The sequence below is a fragment of the Pongo pygmaeus genome, chromosome 21 (genome assembly GCF_028885625.2).
Source record: "Pongo pygmaeus isolate AG05252 chromosome 21, NHGRI_mPonPyg2-v2.0_pri, whole genome shotgun sequence".
NCBI classification, from domain to species: Eukaryota; Metazoa; Chordata; class Mammalia; order Primates; family Hominidae; genus Pongo; species Pongo pygmaeus.
Window position 1 is genome coordinate 34,203,398 of NC_072394.2, and position 16,603 is coordinate 34,220,000.

The window sequence follows — 16,603 nt, forward strand, 5'->3', positions numbered from 1 at the left end:
TTGATTGAGAGCTTTTTGCGTGACTTCTGTTCACGATGCTTTTTTTTCCCTGCCATGATGCACATGTACTATATGCCAAGCTCTGTTACAATAAACTTTTAAGAAATCTTCCCCCACCCAAGTGATTAATCTCCAAGGGCTGTGCTTTCTTTATGTTTACCCATTGAGGAAACAGTGTTGTGAATACAACAAGGGGAAAAGTAGATTATATGCAAACCTCAGAGTTCTAGAGCCAGCAGGGCTCAACGTTTAGTTTTACATACAAGAAAATGGAGCCCCAGATAAGAGAAATTATTTCTTCAGGGTTTCTATAACACTGTTTTGGCACCTTGCTTTTGGTTTTTTGTTTTGTTTTTTTTTTGAGATGGAGTTTAGCTCTTGTTGCCCAGGCTGGAGTGCAATGGCGTGATCTCGGCTCACGGCAACCTCCGCCTCCCGGGTTTAAGCGATTCTCCCACCTTAGCCTCCCGAGTAGTTGGGATTACAGGCGCATGCCACCACGCCTGGCTAATTTTTGTATTTATAGTAGAGACGGGGTTTCGCCATGTTAGCCCGGCTGGTCTCGAACTCCTGACCTCAGGTGATCCACCCGCCTTGGCCTCCCAGAGTGCTGGGATTACAGGCGTGAGCCATCGTGCCTGGCTGGCACCTTGCTTTTAATAACATATTTTCCTCCAAGCTTTTCCCCCTACCTAAGTTTTTGTTTTTATTTATATACCACTCTCTCAATTTGTCCTATATCCTTGTACCTTACATACCAATATTATTTTAAAAATCAACTCACTTTGTAACCTAACGTAAATTTAAAGAGAACTTTTAAATAAATATGTAAATGGAAAACCAGTACCTTTTGCCACAAATAACACAGCAATAATAGCTAATACTTATATAATGCTTATTACATGCCACGTCTTTATTCTAAGCTCTTTACATTTATATAATAATGCACTTAATTCTCACAACAACCCTATGAGGTAAGCACTGTAGGTACTTTATCAATCCATTTTACAGTTAGGAAACATAGAGGTTAAATAACTTGCCCAAGATCACAAACTAGTGAGCGGCAGAGCTAGCATACGAATCTTAGGTGATGTGATTCCAGGGTCCATGCTGTTATATAAAAATAGAGGTTATCTTTTAAAATAGAAGGTTGTTAGGAAATATGTGCTTATTTAAAAAAAAAAAAAAAGCCTACACCTCACCTAAGATCCTTTCTCATAGCATCAGTCACACCTGAACTACTGTTTTTTTTTTTTTTTGGAGACAGTCTCACTATGTTGCCCAGGCTAGAGTGCAGAAAAGTAGTAGTGTAATCTCGGCTCACTGCAACCTCTGCTTCCCAGGTTCAAGCAATTCTCATGCCTCAGCCTCCCGAGTAGCTGGGAATACAGGCACACACCACCATGCCCAGCTAAGTTTTGTATTTTTGGTAATGACTGGGTTTCGCCATGTTGCCCAGGCTGGTCTTGAGCTCCTGGTCTCAAGCAATCCACCTGCCTTGGCCTCCCAAAGTGCTAGGATAGTAGGCGTGAGCCACCGCACCCAGCTGAACTACATTTTTGAAAACACTGATTAGGAAATTGATTTGTCAGTTGTGTGTACTCTAGAAATGCTAGGGTGAAGTAGTAAGTAGGGAAGGGTGACCAGAGTTCATTAAGAGTTAGTTGAGATCTTAGAGTAGTTGTGTACCAGGTTATACCTGTGAAAATTCTGTGTAAACAGATCTGCAAAGCACTAGTAAGGTGTGACCAGATTGATATGATTTGTGGAATGGAAGTGTTTGCCAAATCTAGCTGGTTCTCAGAATCCTCTGGGGCTCTTATTATATAAACAGATTTGTTGGGTACCTCACAGAGGGAGCCCAGATAAAGCACTGAATATGGTGCCTGACACACAGTAAGCAGGGGTATTGTTAATAGTAATTGTCATTTTATTGAGTGCTTACATTGTCCTGAGTACTTTATGTAGATTGTCTTATTTATGTCTGATTACACTTCTAAGAGGTGGAGTCTATACTTATCCCTATTTTTCAGACAAGGAAATAAACACTGAGAGGTATCTAGTATGCAGAACCAGAATCTGAGCCCATCATGTCCTTAAACACTATATTATTGTACCCTACAATGCTTACTGTTATCATATTTATTTTGGCAAATGAGGTTTCTGAGTTTGACACTGGCTGTTTGCAGGTTTCCCTACTAAAATTTCCAGTGATTTGACTTCAACTCTTGGTTTCTAGAGAAGCATAGCATAGGAAGAGATGTTAGATGTGTTTTCTTCTACCCGCTTCACTTTTCAGAAAGGGAGATTTTGAAAGGGGTGCAAACCAAAAAGTATGAGACAGGTCTCAATCAATTTAGAAGTTTATTTTGCTGAGGTTAAGGATGCATGCCTGGGAGACAGGTCTGTACCTTTCTCCAAAGATGATTTTGAGGGCTTCATATTTTAAGGGAAAGGGTGGATAGTGGGGAAAGGGGAAGAGATTTTGAAAAGGTATGGGTAGATAAGAGGCAAATGGTTGTATTCTTTGTTCACATGTGAGGGGGGTAGAGAAATAGTTACTTATGCATTCATCTAGTTCAGTGAATCTGCATTTTTACATAAGATAATTAGGGCAGAGGAAGCAATCAGATACGCATTTCTCAGGTGAGCCAAGGGATGACTTTGAGTTCTGTCCTTTGTCCTGTACCTGTGAAGATAAGCTATCAATTTATATTGTCAGGGTGAAATTCAACAGAACTGTTTTAGGGTGAAGATCTTGGGGCCCCCAAGGAATTTTCAAGTGGGCAAATTGTGAGGGAGGTATGTGCCTTTTTCATCTTTGAATGGGAGGCAGGTTTGCATGTTGAAGTTCCTAGCTTGACTTTTCTCCTTGGCTTACTGATTTTGGGGTCCCAAGATTTATTTTCCTTTCACAGGGGAATGTAGCTTGCCCATGGAAACATTTAAAAGAGAGTAAGTCGGCCAGGCGCGGTGGCTCACGCCTGTAATCCCAACACTTTGGGATGCCAAAGTGGGCTGATCACCTGAGGTCAGGAGTTGAAGACCAGCCTGCCTAACATGGTAAAACCCTGTCTCTACTAAATACAAAAAAATTAGCCAGGCGTGGTGGCAGGCACCTGTACTCCTAGCTACTCAGAAGGCTGAGGCAGGAGAATTGCATGAACCCAGGAGGTGGAGGTTGCAGTGAGCTGAGATTGCACCACTGCACTCCATCCTGGGTAACAGAGCAAGACTCTGTCTCAAAAAAAAAAAAAAAAAAAAAAAGTCTTTGAACTTCTAGTGTTGGACTTTTACAGCAGAATTTAAGAGCCCACCTTCCAGAGCCTGATGCAGCTTGTCTGTCTGATGCTTTTGTTCCCCATCCATGTCCCCCTAGTGCTGAAGCTGTTTCGTGTGTCCTTACAGTGTTTCCTGTGCACTTCCACTCGTGGTTGATAAGTGGCAAGGGGACAATAAATAGAGTTGATGAAAGATGGGCTTGGGCAGCAGTGGGCCCAAGTGAGGCAGAAATGAGAAAAGGGCTCCTGGGGCAGAGATGGAGTGATAAAGCCTTGAGCATGAGGGTGTGAAATGTGAACTTGGTGCTGACCTCTATTGGGCAGCCAGGGCACCACGGAGGTGGATGTGGTATCAGTGAGACCAGTGAGTAATTTTAGCAGAGATACTTTAGGGATGACTTGGGGAGGCCAGCAGGCTTTTTTTAAATATATATACTTCCCAAAATAACATTGCTTCAGAGTAGTTTCCTAACTGCCCTGGGACAGGCCTGAGATCCTGTCCCAGGGTACCTGGGGGGCACATCCTGTCTTAGGGAGAGGTATTCACCTCCCCATTCCCATCCCCAGTCCTGGCTGCTTTTCCTAAATGCATCATCTGTCCACCCACATTGCCCCATTCTAACCACATATCACCTCTTTAGAGATACCTTCCCCTTCATTGAGGGAGCATCCCTCTAATAACCATTAGCCCCATATTCTGCTGGGTTTCTTTAGAGCACTTGTGAAAATTTGGAAGTATTTGATTTGTTACTTCTTCATTGTCTCTTTCCTCCATTAGAATGTGAGCTCCCTGAGAACAGGGACCGTGTATATCTATATTATTCACTCTGTATCCCCAGCCCCTCGCATAGTGACCACCACAGCACAAGCACTCTGATATCGGATAACTGAGTGAGTAATAGTAGAAGCTGACATGCACCTAGGCACTAGGAATTCAAAGATGATATAAGACACGGCCCTTGTCCTCAAAGCTTTCATAGTCTGGTAGAGCAGATAGATGTGTAAATGAGTAAATACGGTAATATTAACCAACATATGTTCATTGAACAGTTACTACGGGGTCTTCTAGTAGGTGATATGGGAAGACAAAAGAATGCAAATGACAATATTCCAGTCCTCAAGGAGCTTATAATTTAAAAAACTTAAAATAGCAAAAAAAAAAAAAAAAAAAACAAAACAACCTTCTTTGTTTCTGTAAACCCAATTTTCTTTTCATTATTTCTAATCGAGCCCCTAGTTAACTTTGATGGAAGCGGGGATGGGGTGTGAGTGGGTAGTTGCTGCAAAGATGATTTTCATAAATCATCTTTTCCTCTCCCCCAACTAATTAAGAGATTGAGCTCACTCATACATATCTCCTTCATGGCCTACTTATTAGAGGTTTCCCTTGCTTCTCTTTTAAAATGCAGACATTTCTGTTGGGTGAATGCAGAGAGAGGGAATTATTTCAGAACTAAATGAATCCTCAATTACTTATTTCAATTACTTTATTTTATTAAAAAACCCCGAGGCCTAGAAGGATATCTGATGTGTTCAAGGTTATACAGATTGGAAGCAGAGCTGGGCTGGAGCAGACAGACCCCTGGCTTCTTGCTCACTATTTGTCTCTCTTCCACTTGCCCTGGTGCATTCAAGCAAGATGCTAGTGCCCACATGTCTATAGAAGAGCAGATTTTGTTGTTGTTGCTGTTTTATGGTAAACATCATTTGACAACCCATTTCTTGGAGTTTTGTCACTCTGAATACAAGATCTGCTATATTGGATTTCACTATGCTAATGATTCTAGCATTCTTTAGAAAACATATAAGAAATTTCACAGCAGAATTAGCATTCCCAGTGTGGTCACCTTGAGAGACTGTAAATCCCTTCCAATGATTGTGATACTGCACAAAGCATTTTGGAAAAGCCATGCATCTTGAATCCTGAGATGAGCCTTTTGGATCTCTCCCAGGATGACAAATCTTCACGTGTATTTTAAACATTAATTTGCTTTTAGAATCTAGTCTAAGGTTATTTGGAACTAAAACTTCTGAGTAGTCCAAGATAATAGAGGTGGAAACTATTTGTTAAATGAATAGTGAAGATTGAGCAACTGTCTTGCATGGTCCAGAAAGTGCCTTTGAAAGCCACTCCAAGAAAGACATTCCAAACATGTTTCGAACGGTTGCAGCATTGTTGGGATTAAGGAGAAGGCTCCCAAGGTATCCTCCTAGAGTCCAAGGTATAAATTCTGTTACTCATGTGTTCATTCATTCTTACTGCATTCATTCAACAAACATTTACTGAATGCTTTATACTTGCCAAGGTCTATGTTAGGTACTTGGGTCTGATGGAGTAAAATAGTCTCCATCCTCGAAGCACTCAGGCTAGCAGGGGGAAATGAACATCTAAATAAATAAGTGCAATTAAGTTTTGTATGGACTGTGATAAAACCATATACAGTGGGATAAAGGGGTCAGTTCTGTAGGTCCTGGGAGTGGAGAGATCTATTGAAAGGCTTTATAAAAGAGGAAAGGCTTTATACAAGTGGAGGCTTGAAAAGATGAGTTGGGTGCTTTCAAGCAGCCGGGGCATTTCAAACAGAGAAAGCACAAGCAAAGGTAATGAGATAGGAACCATTTGGGGAGCGACCAGTAGTTCACTGTGGTTGGAACGTGATATGTAAGGAGGGGTGAGAGGTAAGGCGGGAGAGTCAGGAGGGTACCAGATTAATGCTACCACTAAGGAGGCCATGAAGGAGATATTTATGAGTAAGATTCAAGCAAGTGCCTTGTGTTTCATGGCAAGAAATTTGTTATGCTGTTGTAGGTAGGCAATAGGAGCCATTAAAGAATTAATTTTTTTTCTTTGAGACGGAGTCTTGCTCTGTCGCCCAGGCTGGAGTGCAGTGGTGTGATCGTGGCTCACTACAAGCTCCGCCTCCTGGGTTCACGCCAGTCTCCTGCCTCAGCCTCCCGAGTAGCTGGGACTACAGGCACCCGCCACCATGCCCGGCTAATTTTTTTGTATTTTTAGTAGAGACGGGGTTTCACCATGTTAGCCAGGATAGTCTCGATCTCCTGATCTCGTGATCCACCCACCTCTGCCTCCCAAAGTGCTGGGATTACAGACATGAGCCACTGCACCTGGCCTAAAGAATTTTAAGTCAGGAAGTAATGTGATCAAATGTGTTTTAGAGTAATAATTTGGACTACATGCAGACAGTGAATTGGAGGAATGAGTTGTGGAGCTGAAAGACTGTTGGGAGACTAGCAGAATGGCACAGGCAATAGTTGAAGTGGGTCTGGCAGTGAAACTTTAGGGAAGAGCAGAATAGAGAGCTGATGGGGGCAGGATGTGGACACGAGTGCAACAAGAAATTACTGAGGTTTTGTTTTGTTCTTAATCGATCTGGCCATACACTTCATTCAAAACAGCAGCCAGGAGATACCATTTTGCAGTTAGGATTAATTGCCAGATTTGTGATAGAATATAAATTCTGTGCGAATCAAAAAATGCTATGGAACAACTCTCTAAAATGTATTAGTTTTAAATTATGCGCACAATATGATACATGTCATTTATTCCACAACGATTTGAAATGTTAGCAGTGTTTTAAAATCATTAAGGAAAACTCTTCAGGGTAGTTGAATGTGTTGGAATTATGAGATATAAGGCTGGGTGCAGTGGTTCACATCTGTAATCCTCACACTTTGGGAGGCCGAGGCAGGAGATTGCTTGAGGCCAGGAATTTGAGACCCATCTCTACAAAAAATGATCAGCTGGGCAAAGTGTTGCACACCTGTAGTCCCAGCTACTCAGGAGGCTGAGGTGGGAGGATCGCTTGAGCCCAGGAGGCAGAGGTTACAGTGAGCCGAGATTGCCCCATTGCACTCCAGCCTGGACAACAGGGTGAGACTCTTTCTCAAAACAAACAAACAAATAAAAGGATTATGAGATGTAGGAAATTAAATTTCTCTCTTAATTCACCTTCAAAGAGATATGAGAGTTGACAATTTGGTGTTCTTTCCCTTTTAGTGTTCTTTTATTTTCTGTGCTTAGATTACTTATATTTTAAAAACTCAAAAATATCATTCTAGGCCACATGCAGTGGCTCACACCTGTAATCCCAGCACTTTGCGAGGCCGAGGCAGGAAGATTGCCTGAGCCCAGGAGTTTGAGACCAGCCTGGGCAACATAGTGAGACTCTGTCTCTACCCAAAGGGGGAAAAAAGGATGTAATCTTCTCATACAGCTTAGTGAAGATCATTTTGTGATATCTAATTGAGTTGCTTACTCCTTTCAGGGTGTTCCTGAAAAGAAGGTACTTCCAATCACCGTCCCCAAGTCACCAGCCTTTGCATTGAAGAACAGAATTCGAATGCCCACCGAAGAAGATGAGGTGATTCCCTGGGAGTAGGGGGGTTCTTTTTCCTTCTATATAGTCAGTCAATCTAAGCCTTATCATTTATTAATCTTAATGGAGTTCAAAGGCAACCACTCTTTTCTGGACTTGTCTTTAAGAATGGGTATGAACATTTGTTCATTTTTTTTGTTCCTCCAAGAACAAAGTAATTGGTAAGGGTATGAATTTTCTGCTCTTAGTGATAACTAGTTACAATTTATGGAAACAGTAAGGAGCAGTTAAGCATTGGAGGCTGGTCTGCTGTAGCATTGAAAATCAGCTGCTCTTTGTAACATGGATCAAAAGTTGCACTTTATTTTGCCTTAGATTGTCACTATTCAGTAAGGGACTTTGAAAATTCATACTAAGCAATTACATCCACCTTGTCCTATCTCCATTAACCCAGAGGAGTTGGAAAGGTGACTGTGGTGATGGTTTATGGAATTGTAATGTATAAACTGTCATTGATCAGGCCAGTTTCTTGTTACATCTCCCATTTTATCTATAAATATCCAGAGTTAGGGTAATTTTATAGCAGATTGCAAGCATAAGCCTTTTTATAGGTTCATTTGAAACTAAAATACGCAGTAATCTTGTGTTACCAGCTTGAACCCAAACAACTTGGTCCTATTCTGGGTTTGGCAACCATTAAGTCCCAGTCACATGTTTTAATGAAGTCTAGAGGCTGGGTCAAAGAAGAGACTAAGGTATAAGCTTGGTTGGGACCAATCTTCTGATGTTCATTTTATTCATAATGTATTTAGTTTTTACAACATTCCTGTGGAAAACTAGATCTTTTAAGAGTAATTGTGTTAGCCCTTGGTGGTAGATGACTTACCTAAGTCATCATCCTTCTTGGATAGAAAAGGAAGCTAAGACACCTAAGAGGCTGAGTGACTTGTTTTAATTAATGCCACATATTAATATAATGTCTTCTAACTCCACATTCTGGGGAAGTTGGAGAGAGTGAGGAGTCTTATTTCTAAACTGGGATTTTTTCCCTAGGAAGAGGACGAACCAGTAGTGATAAAAGCTCAACCTGTGCCACATTATGGGGTGCCTTTTAAGCCCCAAATCCCAGAGGCAAGAACTGTGGAAATATGCCCTTTCTCCTTTGATTCTCGAGACAAAGAACGTCAGTTACAGAAGGAGAAGAAAATAAAAGAACTGCAGAAAGGGGAGGTAGGTGTTTCCATTTCTGCAAGTAGTGTAATACTATTCTTTGATCCCTCAAAGACAGTTTTTTCTGTGGTACTTTTAACTATAAAATCACTGACTTCTTTTGATCTTTCTAAGAACTCTATAAAATATAAATGGGACAAGTAATTTAAATAATCCTTCTGGCACAAGGAGGTTAAGTGACTTGCCTCTGATCACACTGCTGGTTATAGGCAATATTAGGAGGAAAGCCTAGATTTCCTTTTGAACCCATTATTCTTTCATGCTGCTTTGAAAGCTGTCCTTCCTTATTTTTCAGATTCTTCCAGATATTCTGGAGCAGCTATTGCTTTCCAGCTAGTCTTTATCTTAAATCTCATGTTTTCTTTTCTGTTAGGTGCCCAAGTTCAAGGCACTTCCCTTGCCTCATTTTGACACCATTAACCTGCCAGAGAAGAAGGTAAAGAATGTGACCCAGATTGAACCTTTCTGCTTGGAGACTGACAGAAGAGGTGCTCTGAAGGCACAGACTTGGAAGCACCAGGTAGGGGATGGGGAGAGCAACCAAAATGTTAATTGCTTGGTTGGTTGATTGGACAGGCAGACCCACCACACTGAAATCACCTGGGTTAGCATGCTAGGTTGTTTCAGGGGCTCTCACTGTAAATCAGGGGTCAGCACATTATTTCTGTAAAGGGCCAGATAAGAAATATTTTAGGTTTTGTAGATTACATATGGTCTCTGTCACATAGTGTGTATGTGTGTGTGTGTGTGTGTGTGTGTGTGTACGCACACATTTTGTTGTTGTTGTTGTTGTTGTTTTTTGAGACAGAGTCTTGCTCCGTTGCCCAGGCTGGAGTGCAGTGGCGCGATCTCGGCTCACTGCAAGCTCTGCCTCCTGGGTTCACGCCAGTCTCCTGCCTCAGCCTCCTGAGTAGGTGGGACTACAGGCGCCCACCACCAAGCCTGGCTCATTTTTTAATATTTTTAGTAGGGATGGGGTTTCACCGTGTTAGCCAGGATGGTCTCAATTTCCTGACCTCGTGATCTGTCCGCCTCGGCCTCCCGAAGTGCTGGGATTACAAGTGTGAGCCACCACACCCAGCCACATGTTCTCAACTCTTTTTTTGTTTGTTTTGAGACAGAGTGTCGCTCTGTCACCCAGGCTGGAGTGCAGTAGTGTGATCTTGGCTCACTGCAACCTCTGTCTCCCAGGTTCAAGTGATTCTCCCACCTCAGCCTCCTGAGCAGCTGGGATTACAGGCGCGTGCCACCACGCCCAGCTAATTTTTGTATTTTTAGTAGAGACAGGGTTTTGCCATATTTGCCAGGCTGGTCTCAAACTCCTGATCTCAAGTGATCTGCCTGCCTCAGCCTCCCAAAGTGCTGGGATTACAAGCATGAGCTGCTGTGCCCAATCAACTCTTTAAAAATGTAAAAACCATTCTTAGCTCAAGGGCTGTCCTAAAACAGGTTGCAAGCTGGATTTGGCCTGTAGGCCAGAGTTTGCTGACCCCTGCTCTAAGTGATCACCTGGGAATGTCCCCTGCTCCAAGTGATCACCTGGGGAATGTGGGAACTGACAGGCTTTTCTGGAGTCGGGAGTCTCTTTAAGATCTTATCTGTTCCATCTATTAGACTCATTCATTGTGTTTATTCGTTTCTGTTGATGCATTGGTAAGAAACAGTATGGGAGAATAGATTGAAATATACAATGCTGTTTTCTCAGCATGATGTGCTATTTGCTCTTTATAAATGACAGGTGATTTAAAACAATTAATTGGTTATTTGCTGATTTAATTGGGATCTAATTCTACGTGGCTGGAAAAAATTTCCCCTGAATTTCTAAGTTTATTGGGATTTTTATGTCATCATTAATCTTGGATTCTTTCCAAAAGGAGCTCTAGGCTATTGTTTGTTTGTAGGAATTACCTCTCCTGAAGCCCGAGAGTTGTAATGGCTTACATGACTGAATGTTGGTCCCCTGTTGGTGTGGTTCTCTAGGAAACCTTAGGACTATTGCCTTGGAAATAGTGAATTTCCCCCTCTCAATGACCAAGACACAGAATGTCGGTGTAGGGCATTTTCTGCAAAAAACAACAACAAAAACAATTGTTTTAAAAAGCTTTTCAGAAATATAAAAGTAGAGTGAATAGTATAATGAATTTTCATGAACCCATCACCTGGTTCTATAGTGATCAAAACATGAAAAGTCTTAGTTCATCCCAACTTCTACCCACTTATCTTACGCTGGATACTTCTACCTATGTAAGATTACTTTGAAACAAATTCTATGTAACATCCCTTTTCATCCAAAAATACTTCAGTGTATATATTTAAAATACAAAGACTTATAACCACAATAATATTCTCACACTTAAAAAGATTAAAAATAATCAAATATCTGCACATTTCTCATAATTTTTTAAACAGTTGAATTGTTAAAATCAATATCCATATATAGGTCTACGTAGTGCCTTTGTTTGCTAAATCTCCGAATCTTCTTTCAATCTATATGCTCCTCTCTTTGCATTTTATTTGTTGAATAAACTGGATTGTTTGTACTGTAGATTTTCCACAATCTGGATTTTGCTGATTGCATTCCCACACAGTTGTTTAACATGTTCCTCTGTTGCTTGTATTTCCTATAAATGAGTGGTAAGATCTGGAGGCTTGATTCAATTCTGGTTAGATTTTTTTTTTTTTTGGAGGTGGGAAGAATATAGGTGATACTGTATAGTTCCTAATGAATCATGTGTGAAGGCAGAAAATGTCTAGTTGTTTATTTTTATGATATAAAGATAGGTCTTAAAAGTACCTTTAAAATTTTTTGTTTTTTTAATTGACAAATAAAGTTGTACATATTCTTGGGGTACATAGTGATGTTTCAATACGTATAATGTGTAATGATCTGATCAGGGTAATTAGCATATCCATAATCTCAAACATTTATCATTTCTTTGTGTTTGGAATCTTTTTTTTTTTTTTTTAATTTAAAAGTAAACTTTAGCACATCAACATGGCACATGTATACATATGTAACAAACCTGCACATTATGCACATGTACCCTAAAACTTAAAGTATAATAATAAGAAAAAAAAATGTGAACATAAACTAAGAAGAAAAAAAAGTAAACTTTAATGTCGAAAATGCAAACTTGGGAATCTTAAAAGTATCTTAAAAATACTTTCTAGTTCTCAGTGAGTTCAAATGTTGTCAGACTGATCTGTTCATTGTAAAGTTTGTGTGAGAGATTTTTACTAGAGTTTATATTAAATCTGCTATTTTTATTGATGAAACAGTTCAGACATTAGAACTTAAGTTATTGAGGTAGTGGTCATAGAAAGTTGAGGCATTGCTCATCTGACTGACTTTCTCTCTAATAGCTGGAAGAAGAACTGAGACAGCAGAAAGAAGCAGCTTGCTTCAAGGCTCGTCCAAACACTGTCATCTCTCAGGAGCCCTTTGTTCCCAAGAAAGAGAAGAAATCAGTTGCTGGTAGTATTATATGTACTCTGATGGGACTTGGGCAGAATTGTCAGACTTCCCAGTGGGATGCTGGAATTCAGTGTGTCAGTACAATGCTGTGTCAACTAGAAGCATTTGACTTTAGCAGATGGTAGCTTTTCTTCCCCTAGACCCAGTTTTTTGCCTTTATTGAACCCAGCAGCTGTGTTGAGTTGCAGGATGTGTTAGGGCCAGATTCATTTAACATGAACCTTGGCAGAAGCAGCTGGCATTTCAACAACACTGATAGGTTTTCCCCATCCATAGAGAAACAAGTAAATGAGGGAGGGAGAGCCAGTATGGCTTTCTGGAATTCACCCTGAAGCAAACTTTAGATATAAAACATTTGATTCCTTAAACACTGGGCAGTGTGCTAGAATACTGGGATTCCACTGGGTGTGGTGGCTCATGCCTGTAGTCCCAGCACTTTGGGAGGCCCGGGCAGGAGGATCACTTGAGCCCAGGGATTTGAGACCAGCATGGGCAACATAGCAAGACCCCATCTCTTTTTCAAAAAAATCTTTCCAAAAAGGGAAAAAAAGAATATTGGGATCTTTCTCCTATGTCTGCCTCAAAATCAATCACTATATAGTTTTGTGCAAGCTACTTTATGTCTTTGCTTTTTTCCCAATTACACTAGACGATTTCCAGGGGCCCTTTGAACTCTTAAAATTCTAAAACTTTTTGTACGTAGTTTGCTCTGCCTTTCTCCCAATGGGGCTTGTTTAGAGCACAGTCTTCCTGTTAGTGTGCATGTCTGTGCCACTTGCTCATTCCAGGGGGCGTAGGTTTATGCAAGTCCTGCTTGTGCACCAACATTTTTTCTGTTTCTGTACTTAGAGGGCCTTTCTGGTTCTCTAGTTCAGGAACCTTTCCAGCTGGCTACTGAGAAGAGAGCCAAAGAGCGACAGGAGCTGGAGAAGAGAATGGCTGAGGTAGAAGCCCAGAAAGCCCAGCAGTTGGAGGAGGCCAGACAACAGGAGGAAGAGCAGAAAAAGGAGGAGCTGGCCAGGCTACGGAGAGAACTGGTAACTAGGAGCATGAGCACTGACGAACACAAACATGCCTCTGTTTTATTTTACCTGTACCTTACCTTGTACCAGACAGGATCTAAGGTAGCCCGCAAGGCTGTACCAAAGACAATGAGTGAAAGGGGGAATTGCACAAACTGAGGGTGGTGAAGAAGTTGAGTTGTGAATGAAGCTAACGATGTGTACATTGTGATCTAAGTAGGAGCTGTAATTTTGGCCCTTTTTAGGAACCAACCTGTCAGTTACAAAACTCTCAGTGTTCATGAGACATAAGACAGTTATTCAAAAAATACATTTATCCCTTTGATGGTGAATTTTTAGACAGAATTTCTTCCGGAAGTTTTCATAAGGAGGACAACATGTGGTATAACCATGATGCCTTTCCTAGGACTGTTTTTTATTTATTTGTTTATTTTATTTATGTAACTTATTATTTCCTCTGGGGTTAAGAAGCACCACTGAGTTTTGTAATTAGACAAGAATACATAGGGAAGGACATGGGAATTAAGTGGCAACTGTATTTTTGTTTTACTCTTAATACTTGGCCCAAACTCCTTGGAGTTATAGTGTTCGTCACTCCAGGTAATCCTCTACTAACATAATTAGATATTGGTTATCCAAAAAGAAACCTGAACTCCACATTAAGGACCACTCTGCTAGGAGGGCAGCAAGTTGTGTTAACTGTGTTAATGAGGAAGCAGACAGTTTTAGATGGAACTTCATATGGTAAATAAAAAAAGGAAGAGTCATGGGGAGATGTTGGTAAAAGGTTACTTAGTTACAGTTAGATGGGGGGAGTAAATTTCAAGAGATCTATCATATAACAAGGTGACTGTAGTTAATGATATATTGTATTCTTGAAAACTGTAAAGAAAGTTGTTATGTGCTCACACTACAATAAGTGGATGTTATGTGCTCACACTACAATGTTAATTAGCATCTTGCTAATTAATGAATGCATTATCTCACATAGTAACCATTCCATAATGTATGTCTACTTTAAAACATCAGTGGTACACAATAAAAATATACAGTGTTATCTGTCAATTAAAAAGAAAGAAGGCCAGGAATGGTGGCTCACACCTGTAATCCCAGCACTTTGGGAGGCCCAGGTGGGTGGATCACTTGAGGTCAGGAGTTGGAGACCAGCCTGGCCAAAATGGCGAAACTCCGTCTCTACTAAAAATACAAAAATTAGCCGGACCTGGTGGCATGCACCTGTAATCCCAGCTACTCGGGAGGCTGAGGCAGGAGAATTGCTTGAACCTGGGAGTCCCAGGTTGCAGTGAGCCGATTGTGCCACTGCAGTCCAGCCTGGGGGTGACAGAGCAAGACTGTCTCAAAAAAAAAAAAAAAAAAAGAAAGAAAAATGTGTAAGTTGTTGAGGTTTTGTCTAAAAGTGCTATACTACAGCTGGGTGTGGCAGCTCACACCTGTAATCCTCACACTTTGGGAGGCCAAGGTGGGAGGACTGCATGAGCCCAGGAGTTCAAGAAAAGCGTGGGCAACATAGCAAAGTCCCATCTCTATTTTAAATAAATAAATAAAATGCTAGACTAGCAGTTGAAACAGCTATTGGCATAGGTGATTATGCCCATAGGAAGGTTCCATGGACACACTATTCAGGAGACCAGCCTCTTGGCAAAATCTAGACTACCATTTGCTGAGTGAATGAGAAAATAGTATAATCCCCACTCTATATACACTCATACAATCAGCCTTTTTTCCTGGCCTCAACTTTGATTTTTCTTTAGCACTTGGTACCTGCCTCTTGTGTTTGTCCCCATTATAGAACAGTTTCTTGCAGCAATTCTCAACATAACCGATGGCAACATTGTAAAGCACAATTCAGTCAATGCTGGTTAACTATACTAATCTGGCTTGATTTAGGATTGATTTTAGACTACCCTAAAGGATGGATAGGACCATACCTTCTTTAGCCACCCTTCCTGGTATGGTTGTTGTGTTTTGTTTTTGCTTTTTACCCAGGATTCAGGCTTTTGGTGAATATTTATAATCAGTAAACTTAAGACTGTACTCTGGGAAATTCGTAGCTTGTAACTTCTCTGCTATACTTGAGTACAGCCCTATTATACCCTAGTAAGTCACACAGGACATAGGTTTGGCATTCTTTAGTGAAAGCTGAGGGACTTGAGGAGACTGTGTGGCCTAAAGGAAAGCTGGGAGACCCAATAGAGACCTGAATAGAAACCCTTTTGGGCTCCAAAGCACATGCACTTTTCCATCATACCATGTTGCCCCCCAGGTCCCGCTCCCCACACCTGAAACTAGTGACTGGGATCTGCAAAACTCTACAAACATTTTCTCAAAAAGAAAAAAATAAAAGCAATTATAAGCATAGTTCTCTGACATCCCTCTCACTGATAACTTTTCCTTACTTTGCAGGTGCATAAGGCAAATCCAATACGCAAGTACCAGGGTCTGGAGATAAAGTCAAGTGACCAGCCTCTGACTGTGCCCGTATCTCCCAAATTCTCCACTCGATTCCACTGCTAAACTCAGCTGTGAGCTGCGGATACCGCCCGGCAATGGGACCTGCTCTTAACCTCAAACCTAGGACCGTCTTGCTTTGTCATTGGGCGTGGAGAGAACCCATTTCTCCAGACTTTTACCTACCCGTGCCTGAGAAAGCATACTTGACAACCGTGGACTTCAGTTTTGTTGAGAATTGTTTTCTTACATTACTAAGGCTAATAATGAGATGTAACTCATGAATGTCTCGATTAGACTCCATGTAGTTACTTCCTTTAAACCATCAGCCGGCCTTTTATATGGATCTTCACTCTGATTAGAATTCAGTCTCTGTGTCAGCACAGTGTAATCTCTATTGCTATTGCCCCTTACCACTCTCACCCTCTCCCCACTTTTTTTTTTAAATTTTAACCAGAAAATAAAGATAGTTAAATCCTAAGATAGAGATTAAGTCATGGTTTAAATGAGGAACAATCAGTAAATCAGATTCTGTCCTCTTCTCTGCATACAGTGAATTTATAGTTAAGGATCCCTTTGCTGTGAGGGTAGAAAACCTCACCAACTGCACCAGTGAGGAAGAAGACTACATGGATTCATGGGGAGCCTCACAGCAGCCACGCAGCAGGTTCTAGGTGGGGCTGCCGTTAAGGCATGTTCTCTCCTTATTGGTGCTGATAACAACAGGGAACAGTGCAGTGTGCATTTTAAGACCTGGCCTGGAATAAATACATTTTGTCTTTCCCTCCC

At 41.1% G+C, this 16,603-nt stretch overlaps 1 protein-coding gene across 7 annotated transcripts in view; it reads left to right on the forward strand.

Moving 5' to 3' along the window:
* Nucleotides 1-16,603, forward strand: part of TPX2 (TPX2 microtubule nucleation factor) — a 62,620-nt gene extending 46,017 nt beyond the window's left edge. For 4 of the 7 annotated variants that reach the window (XM_054466890.2, XM_054466889.2, XM_054466892.2 and 1 more), the window contains 6 exons: nucleotides 7,568-7,663; nucleotides 8,672-8,848; nucleotides 9,222-9,368; nucleotides 12,212-12,323; nucleotides 13,173-13,360; nucleotides 15,770-16,603. In XM_054466890.2, the coding sequence (XP_054322865.1) occupies nucleotides 7,568-7,663; nucleotides 8,672-8,848; nucleotides 9,222-9,368; nucleotides 12,212-12,323; nucleotides 13,173-13,360; nucleotides 15,770-15,880 (831 nt within the window). In that variant the 3' untranslated portion in view covers nucleotides 15,881-16,603. The remainder of the gene's footprint in view (nucleotides 1-7,567; nucleotides 7,664-8,671; nucleotides 8,849-9,221; nucleotides 9,369-12,211; nucleotides 12,324-13,172; nucleotides 13,361-15,769) is intronic. The other 3 variants (XM_054466893.2, XM_063659114.1, XM_063659115.1) reach the window with 1 other exon arrangement.